The sequence below is a fragment of the Physeter macrocephalus genome, chromosome 1, assembly GCF_002837175.3.
Source record: "Physeter macrocephalus isolate SW-GA chromosome 1, ASM283717v5, whole genome shotgun sequence".
Classification (NCBI taxonomy): Eukaryota; Metazoa; Chordata; class Mammalia; order Artiodactyla; family Physeteridae; genus Physeter; species Physeter macrocephalus.
Window position 1 is genome coordinate 122,324,600 of NC_041214.2, and position 10,463 is coordinate 122,335,062.

The 10,463-nt window shown below is 34.4% G+C and overlaps 1 protein-coding gene across 1 annotated transcript in view; it reads right to left on the reverse strand.

The window, feature by feature from the left end:
* The window catches only part of CADM2 (cell adhesion molecule 2), a 315,109-nt gene that overhangs the window by 133,476 nt on the left and 171,170 nt on the right, over positions 1 to 10,463 (reverse strand). Inside the window, exon 6 of the mRNA XM_028496901.1 lies at positions 1,446 to 1,616. Within this exon, the coding sequence (XP_028352702.1) occupies positions 1,446 to 1,616 (171 nt within the window). The remainder of the gene's footprint in view (positions 1 to 1,445; positions 1,617 to 10,463) is intronic.

Consider the following 10,463-nt stretch of genomic DNA (forward strand, 5'->3'; position numbering starts at 1 on the left):
TATATTAATATGCAATATTATATAGTATGTAATGATATAATTTAATATGATACTATATGTGATAAAATATATATTTATATAGAAACGCATTATATATATATGTTAATACTAATACACACACACACATTCACTATCCTTGACTTCCATTCTAACTTCACTCCTTATCACTTCCCTGCTTTATTTTTTTCCTACAGACTTAATACATAGCATGCTATATGTTGTATTTATTAATTTTGCTTTTCAGTCACTGCTACCTAGAGTGGATGTTATAAGCGAACTGGAGTTTGTTGCTTTGGTGGTAGTGGTGATTTTGACACTTGGAGACAATCTCAGTTTATTTTGTTAAAGTTGTCCTTTTTTGGTCACCTCTGTAACCCCAGGGCCCAAAACAATGCTTGTTTCATAATAGGTACTCAATACATTCTTGTGGAATAAATAAATGAAAACAGACCACAATGAGGCATATTAGAAGACTAATATGTAGAGTTAACATTTTAAGGTTCAATGTAATTTTGCATCAAACACACAAATCTAAACTTGAACTATAATTTATCACAGATAAAAAACTCAACAAAAAAATCTCTAATATTGGAAAAAGTCAAGTAATAGGATTCAGAAATATAATTCTTTGTACTCTACTCTTTTCATCTTAATGTTACATATTTCAATTCATTCATTTTCATTTTGATAAATATTTATAGATCACCTGCTATATCCCAAGGACATTGCTAAGTATGAAAGCGTCATGATTATAAGTCGACCATTTGCTAGTTGTGTGAACTTGGCCAAGTGACTCAACCACTATAATCTTCAGTGTCCTTATCCATAAACTGCAAGTAAAGAGAGCAGTAACTGTTCATCAGGTTATTATGCTGATGTGCTAACATGAGATAACACGAGTTGAGATAATGCCAGCAAAGCATTCAGCACTGCCCGGGCTCACTGGAGTCATCCAATTTATGTTATTATCACTTGTGAACAATAATGATGTTGATAAAGAAAACATAACAGATATGCCCCTGTGTTCATAAAGACAGCATATTTTAAAAAATAGAAAAAAATAGTATAATTTTAAAAGAACAGACGGTAAGTTACGTTTGCATATAATAACATTACATTTAGAAAGTTCATCAAGGCTTTTTCAGATTTCCACTTCTCACTGATTCTGCAAAAATTACTGCTCTTCCCGGCCAACATTTGGAAGATAATTAGGAGTTTTAACCCTCTGATATCTTCTTTCTTTTTCTTCCTTGTCAAGAATGATAATCAAGCAAGGACTCCTCTCCTTTGAATGTGATTAATACTAATGAGGTCAGTTTTACTTCATTTGGCTATAGATTTTGCTGCACATTTGCTGTAACTTCAGAAAATTTTTGAAATGATTTTAAACGTAGATGCAGAGATTTGGTGCCAAGATAAAGAGTTACGGAGTAGCATTTACTTACAGTGTATTTCTAGCACCTGCATGGCCACCTGAGGGGTGGCATTGAGAGATTCATGGTCTACTCTGCAGATGACTGCCACGCCATCGTCGCTTCGGTCCACTCGGAAGTCCAGTGTGCTGCTGACCGTGAAAGTCTTGCGATTTGCATCTTCTTCCTTTAAATATTTTACATCTGAAAACAAAATATAAAATTTTAAATTCTGTGAAGTTCTCTTTCAAAATGTAACAGATTTCATTTACTCGAGACACACTGGAAGCCTCTTCTCCCGATCTTTACCCCATTTTAAAAAGCAAATATTTGTTAGTTTCTAATTTAATCCATTTTGTTTTGATTAAACAGAAATAAAACTACTTCAGAAATACATTTTAAAAGTTAAACACAGAAATAAAAGGGCAGGTCACAGCACTTTTTTTTTTTTATACTCCATTTGAAAAATCAGGTCATTTTACAATATTAATCTCTTTTCTTTAGATTTAAGTTTTACTAAAAGATAATCTTAATTCTCTGAACCACAAGCACAATTGAGAAGAGCAAATTCACAACCATCTGGGTATGCCTAAAAGGAAGTACAGTGTATTTGAGCTATGATCTTAACATGAACACTGTGAGGTGAACATAATTGCTAAAGAATACCTAAGATGAGAAAGTAGTCATCTTTTGTAAAGAAGGACAACAGTCATGTGAACATTTTGAGTATTTAAATATCTATCTACCTATCTCTATATATTTTCAATGAAATTTCTATTGAGAAAAATGCTCTTCACTTAGCTGAAGAATTCATTTCAGCCTGAATGAGAATACTTTCCTCAAGATGTGAATTCACTTATCAATACTTAAACTTACTGTGCATGATTCAGATTCATCATTAAATGGTGCACTTAGGGATTATTTGTTCTCTGTGGAAAAGGGATTTAATAATATTTTCATTTAATTTGAAAGTTCTCAAGTCTAAAGTAGCTGATGAGAAGAGGGCAATTTTAATGGCTTAGAAATCAAGATAACAGGCTAAAGTTATTTTTAATCTTTTTTCTTTTTTTTTTTTTTTTCAGTACGTGGGCCTCTCACCGCTGTGGCCTCTCCCGTTGCGGAGCACAGGCTCCAGACGCGCAGGCTCAGTGGCCATGGATCACGGGCCCAGCCACTCCGCGACATGTGGGACCCTCCCGGAACAGGGCACGAACCCGTGTCCCCTGCATCGGCAGGCGGACTCTCAACCACTGCGCCACCAGGGAAGCCAGTTAAGATATCTTTTAACAAGATCTTAAATATAGTTGAGGGAGAAAGCTGGTCGAATTCCTTAGCATTTCATTTCAAATGAAAAATGATATTTTTAATGAAAAGACTTCTTTTGCATAATATGCATAAAATATTTGATTCTAGCATGTATTAAATATTTTTAAAATATTTAAAAATATATCAATGATGAGAAATTAATGTAAGTTCAGCTTCTCCATTGTGCTCTATGCAAAGATTTCACTTGGAAAATAATATCGAATCTTATGTATTTGATGGGTAGATATTTGCATGGCCCACTGGGTTTTACTTATTTCCAGAGAAGAATGTCTTTACCTTATTGATTTTAAAAATAAAATAAATATTAGTAAAGAATAAAACTAGATAAATGTCACATGTCTTATTTTGAAACTATATGTTTATGATTGTGTTCAGAAATTAGAAAAATAATTATCTAATTAAGATTTTTACCACAAAAAAATTTATGTAATTTAGGCAGTTTTGAGACTAAGAAAAATTTCTAACATTTGGAAAGGGGGGAAAGATTATAAAAATCTCAACTCCATCTTTTAACTATAAATTAATCATACAGGATACAGGGTTTTCCATTAACATGTGTCTTATGAAATATCTTGTTTTTGTTAACTACAGTCATTTCTGAGATTTTTGCATTTGAAAATTAGATTCAACTTCAATTAAAAAAATATTAGAGTAAAAGATGAAATTATCTCCTTTCAGTCAAAATATGTCAGGATAATATAGATGCATTTATAGTTCTTTGCTATATTAAAAAAATGGGGCTCTCTTAGTTTTCAATGTCTCATATATTTATACAAAATGTTGCATCATTTTTATATTTTATATCCTTTCCTATAAATCTATGTCCAGTGTTTTCTTGTTCATAGCTCTAAGCAGTGGCAGTGTAAGAAAATTTATATCTCTTGACAAACCACTTTTATAAATATATTATACAATATATAAGAAATTATTCCAAAATATCACTGCTAATTGTTTAATTTTAATAACAGCTGCATTTTAAGAACCCACACATCTGCTTCCTTTAGCTGTTTCCTTTACAAAAGTATCATTTTATGTAATATTAATTAGACACATAAAATCTGAGAGCAATGTATATAACATAAAATATTAATGAGCATCATTCAAATGAAATAAACAAAAGTATAATTTGTTGCTTTTAATATTAGCTTATGTGACAGCTTATAGGGTTACTCGAAGGCATAAGATGAACAGGAAAAAGCACTGAGAAGAGCCAATCATAGTATCTTTCCCCACATTTTATGCTGACCTCCTCCCCCCCAAACAGGAAATAGTACTTAAAATTTATTTTTATTTTGCTTTCTAGCTTTATAAAATAACTGATGCATTCCAAGTTACAGAATCAACAGAAATTTCTTTATATTGTATAGCTGATTTGCTGATTCCCTGTTCTGTCTTGTTTAAGAGAGTTTCCATTTTTTTCTTCTTTGGCAAGTCACACCATTACTTCATCACATTGTGATCTAAAGCAGTGTTCCTCAAAATGGAGTGTTCATCTGAATCACCTTTGCATCTTGTTAAAATGCAGATTCTGATTCAATAGTTGTGCGGTAGAGCCTGAAGGTCTGCTGCTGGCCCAAAGACATATTTTGAAGAGCAAGGGTATAATGTATACATCGACACCATAGGTGATATGACCAAAAGTGAGTTAATATTGGTATTAACTTTACTCAACTTTCTCTCTCTCTGTTTTTATTGTCACTCTCCATAAGCTTACATTCTACTTTCACTATTTCCACATATATTTCTTCCTTTTATTTACATTTTTCAAAATACGCATGTCATGTATTATATAATGTGTTGGTACAATGGTCAGCAAAAGCAAAAGGTATGAGCAAACAATAAACAGAGGAATTTGTAAGATTACATTCATCATAATCCTTGAAGTCACTCCTCTATCTTTATCCAAAGGAGATTCTGGACATTTAAGAGATTGCTCTTAAGTAATCAGAACGGTGGTTGCTTCTGGCGGGTGGTTGCAAAAGGTCTCATTATACTACTGTGTTTACATTGCATGTGATAGAAATTTTCTGTAATAAAAATGTTTCTAAACATCTGCCTGGGAAAATTCCTCAAGTATATTTCTCAACAAAAGTTATTTTCCTGAACATTTATTGGTGAAGTCTCAAAGTAAAGATTTTGTATCAATTTTTATATTATGTATCTTTATCAGACAAAATGTATAATAGCAATCTGTTTATATTTGGGATTTTAGTTCTTTTATCTCACTAAGAGCTAAGGTATGAAGAAAAATGGCAGATATAATTGTGAGTTAGACTGCTGGAGCCCCCAAATTAACACATTTAAAAACCAGAGTTTGGGATTAAAGTATACACACTATACTATATGTAAAATACACAACCAACAAGGACCTACTGTACAGCACAGAGAAATATATTCAATATCCTATAATAATGGAAAATAATGTAAAAAAAGAATATATATATTTATCTTTATAGATGTATAAATGAATCACTTTGCTGTACACCTGAAACTAACACATTGTAAGTCAACTATATTTCAATAAAAATTTTAAAATTAAATAAATAAATAAAAACCGTAAGTTAATTACAGAACAAAGCAAAGAGTTATCTGGATGTTTTTACATCCAAATCTTTTCATAAAATATCAGATCTAAGGAGATATCTCTATATCCATCTTTCCAGATTTATAATATTAGGTTTACCTGCCTCTATATCTGTAGTTTCTGGCCACATTTGTACTAGACTTTTAGAAGGAAAATCCTCTAAGTTGAGGTTTCTTCAGAAGTTACCTTGTCTCCACAATGGTTCTAATCACCTTGAGCAGTGTAATCTGAAATTCTGTGACATTTTTGCTTTCTGCACTTAGGTGATTTTGATCCCTTTTCAACAGATCTAGTATGAAGATACTCCCATTTTTATAAAGGGCAATCTTGTCCTGTGTCCTTGGTAGCCCTCCCTATCAGACCTGCACCTAAAGAGGGCCAGTTTCCTTTAATTCATTGCAAAGCCTATACGCCACACTGGGAACAAGGCAGGGATTTATTTTAAAATTTTTTTATTTATTTTATTTATTTATTTTTAGCTGTGTTGGGTCTTTGTTGCTGTGCACGGGCTTTCTCTAGTTGCGGCAAGCGGGGCCTACTCTTCACTGAGGTGCTCAGGCTTCTTACTGCGGTGGCTTCTCTTGTTGCAGAGCACCCGCTCTAGGTGCACGGGCTTCAGTAGTTGCAGCACGCGGGCTCAGTTGTTGTGGCTCGCGGGCTCTAAAGTGCAGGCTCAGTAGTTGTGGCGCACAGGTTTAGTTGCTCTGCGGCATGTGGGATCTTTCGGAACAGGGCTTGAACCCGTGTCCCCTGCATTGGCAGGCGGATTCTTAAACACTGTGCCACCAGGGAAGTCCCAAGGCAGGGATTTAAATACAGCTTCTGTCTTATTGCCAGTACTAGAAGGATCATAACTTCTCATAATTTGGAGATATCTCTTGGGAATTATGTAGGATATTATGTGACTTCTCCTGAACAACTTGGGCCTTTAATTCTCTGACCAAGAGCAAAGCTACAGGGTCTCTCTGTATACACCAGACATCACTGCTTATATAGAACATGAACTCTGCTACTATTTTCAGAGTGTGGGTTTGTAAGTGATTTTTGAAGAATCAGATGACAGTTTCAACAGGAGAATTCAAGAAATTTATTCTGAATCCATAACACTGTTATTAATGGTACTTTAGTTGTTTGACACCATTGTTAATAAGCTGAATGCAGGTCCTCTTGCCATACAGAAGAGAATATGTGAGCATTAAATGAGATAACTTGGCTTTATTGCCAAAAATTTGGAGTGGATGTATTAGACAAATGGATATGTTATGTAATTATTGTTTAAAAGAGGTTTTATAGATCAAAATTTATAAAAGTAAATGCATCATTTTTAGAAGATAACCAGCTTTCCCATCATTTAAAAAGATTGACATAAAATAACTATGTCTAGTTAACTTAGTAACCTAGACATATTTTAAAAACAGTTTGTCTTGAAGGGATTGTTGTGAAATTTTTTTTCTTAAGCTTAAGAGTACTACAGGATTTTATTTTTTTAACATCATTATTGGAGTATAATTGCTTTACAATGGTGTGTTAGTTTCTGCTGTATAACAAAGTGAATCAGCTATACATAGACATACATCCCCATATCTCCTCCCTCTTGCATCTCCCTCCCACCCTCCATATCCCACCCCTCTAGGTGGACACAAAGCACCACCGAGCTGATCTCCCTGTGCTATGCAGCTGCTTCCCACTAGCTCTCTATTTTACATTTGGTAGTGCATAAATGTCTATGCCACTCTCACTTCGTCCCAGCTTAACCTTCCCCCTCCCCGTGTCTTTAAGTCCATTCTCTATGTCTGTGTCTTTCACCTGTCCTGTCCCTAGTTTCTTCAGAAGCATTTTTTTTTTTTAGATTCCATATATATGTGTTAGCATACGGTATTTGTTTTTCTCTTTCTGACTTACTTCACTCTGTAAGACAGTCTCTAGGTCCATCCACCAAGCTACAAATAACTCAACTTTGTTTCCTTTTATGGCTGAGCAATATTCCATTGAATATATGTGCCACATCTTCTTTCTCCATTCATATGTCAATGGACACTTAGCTTGCTTCCATGTCCTGGCTATAGTAAATAGAGCCACAGTGAACATCATGGTACATGACTCTTTTTGAGTTATGGTTTTCTCAGGGTATATGCCCAGTAGTGGGATTACTGGGTCATATGGTTCTATTTTTAGCTTTTTGAGGAACCTCCATACTGTTCTCCATAGTGGCTGTATCAATTTACATTCCCACCACCAGTGCAAGAGGGTTCACTCTTCTCCAAACCCTCTCCAGCATTTAGTGTTTATAGATTTTTTTGCTGATGGCCATTTTGACCAGTGTGAGGTGATACCTCATTGTAGGAGGATTGTCTTTTCATCTTCTTTATGGTTTCCTTTGCTGTGCAAAACCTTTGGACTTTCATTAGGTCCCATTTGTTTATTTTTGTTTTTATTTCCATTTCTCTAGGAGGTGGGTCAAAAAGGTTCTTGCTGTGATTTATGTCATAAGAGTGTTCTGCCTATGTTTTCCTCTAAGAGGTTTATAGTGTCTGGCCTTACATTTAGGTCTTTAATCTATTTTGATTTTATTTTTTTGTATGGTGTCAGGGAGTGTTCTAATTTCATTCTTTTAAATGTAGCTGTCCAGTTTTCCCAGCACCACTTATTGAAGAAGTTGTCTTTTCTCCATTGTATATTCTTGCCTCCTTTATCAATGATAAGGTGACCATATGTGCATGGATTTATCTCTGGGCTTTCTATCCTGTCCCATTGATCTATATTTCTGTTTTTATGCCAGTACCATACTGTCTTGATTACTGTCGCTTTGTATTATAATCTCAAGTCAGGGAGACTTATTCCTCCAGCTCCATTTTTCTTTCTCAAGATTGCTTTAGTTATTCAGGGTGTTTTGTGTTTCCATACAAATTGTGAAATTTTTTGCTCTAGTTCTGTGAAAAATGCCAGGGGTAGTATGAGAAGGATTGCACTGAATCTGTAGATTGCTTTGGGTAGTACAGTCATTTTCACAATGTTGATTCTTCCATTCCAAGAACATTGTACATCTCTTCATCTGTTTGTATCATCTTTAATTTCGTTCATCACTGTCTTACAGTTTTCTGCATACAGGTCTTTCGTATCCTTAGGCAGGTTTATTCCTAGGTATTTTATTCTTTTTGTAGCAATGGTAAATGGGATTGTTTCCTTAATTTCTCTTTCAGATTTTTCACCATTACTTTATAGGAATGCAAGAGATTTCTGTGCATTAATTTTGTATCCTGCTACTTTACCAAATTCATTGATTAGCTCTAGTACTTTTCTGGTAGCGTTTTTAGGATTCTCTGAGTATAGTATCATGTCATCTGCAAACAGTGACAGCTTTACTTCTTGTTTTCTGTTTCGATTCCTTTTATTTCTTTTTCTTCTCTGACTGCTGCGGCTAAAACTTCCAAAACTATATTGAATAATAGTGGTGAGAGTGGGCAACCTTGTCTTCTTCCTGATCTTAGAGGAAATGGTTTCAGTTTTTCACCATTGAGAACAATGTTGGCTGTGGGTTTGTCATATATGGCCTTTATTATGCTGAGGTGAGCTCCCTTTATGCCTACTTTCTGGGGGGGCTTTTATCATAAATGGGTGCATCTATTGAGATGATCATATGGTTTTTCTCGTTCACTTTGTGAATGTGGTTTATCACATTGATTGATTTACATATATTGAAGAATCCTTGCATTCCTGGGATAAATCCCACTTGATCATGGTGTATGATTCTTTTAATGTGCTATTGGATTCTGTTTGCTAGTATTCTGTTGAGGATTTTTGCATCTATGTTCTTCAGTGATATTGGCCTGTAGTTTCCTTTCTTTGTGACATCTTTGTCTGGTTTTGGTATCAGGGTGACAGTGGCCTCATAGAATGAGTTTGGGAGTGTTCCTCCCTCTGCTATATTTTGGAAGAGTTTGAGAAGGATAGGTGTTAGCTCTTCTCTAAATGTGTGACAGAATTCACCTGTGAAGCCATCTGGTCCTGGGCTTTTGTTTGTTGGAAGATTTTTAATCACAGTTTCAATCAGTGCGTGTGATTGGTCTGTTTTTTGTTTTCTATTTCTTCCTGGTTCAGTCTAGGAAGGTTGTACTTTTCTAAGAATTTGTCCATTTCTTCCAGGTTGTCCATTTTATTGGCATATGGTTGCCTGTAGTAATCTCTCATGATCCTTTGTATTTCTGCAGTGTCAGTTGTTATTTCTCCTTTTTCAAGTCTAATTCTAATGATTTGTCTTCTCTCTTTTTTCTTGATGAGTCTGGCTAAGTGTTTATCAATTTTGTTTATCTTCTCAAAGAACCAGCTTTTAGTTTTTATTGATCCTTGCTATCTTTTCCTTCATTTCTTTTTCATTTATTTCAGATCTGATCTTTATGATTTCTTTCCTTCTGCTAATTTTGGTTTTTTTTTTTCCTTCTTTCTCTAATTGCTTTAGGTGTAAGGTTAGGTTATTTATTTGAGATGTTCCTTGTTTCTTGAGGTAGGATTGTATTGCTATAAACTTCCCTCTTAGAACTGCTTTTACTGCATCCCTTAGGTTTTGGGTCATCATGTTTCCATTGACATTTATTTTAGGTATTTCTTGATTTCCACTTTGATTTCTTCAGTGATCTCTGGGTTATTTAGTTGTGTATTGTTTAGCCTCCATGTGTTTGTATTTTTTACAGATTTTTTCCTGTAATTGATATCTAGTCTCATAGCATTGTGGTCAGATAATATACTTGATACGATTTCAATTTTCTTAAATTTACCAAGGCTTGATTTGTGACCCAAGATGTGATATATCCTGGAGAATGTTCCATGAGCATGGGAGAAGAAAGTGTAATCTGCTGTTTTTGGATGGAATGTCCTATAAATATCAATTAAGTCCATCTTGTTTAATGTAGCATTTAAAGCTTATGTTTCCTTATTTATTTTCATTTTTGATGATCTGTCCATTTGTGAAAGTGGGGTGTGAAAGTCTCCTACTATGATTTTGTTACTGTCTATTTCCCCTTTTATGGCTGTTAGCATTTGCCTTATGTATTGAGGTACTCCTATGTTGGGGGCATAAATATTTACAATTGTTATACCTTCTTCTTGGATTGATCCCTTGATCATTATGTAGTGTCCTTCTTTGT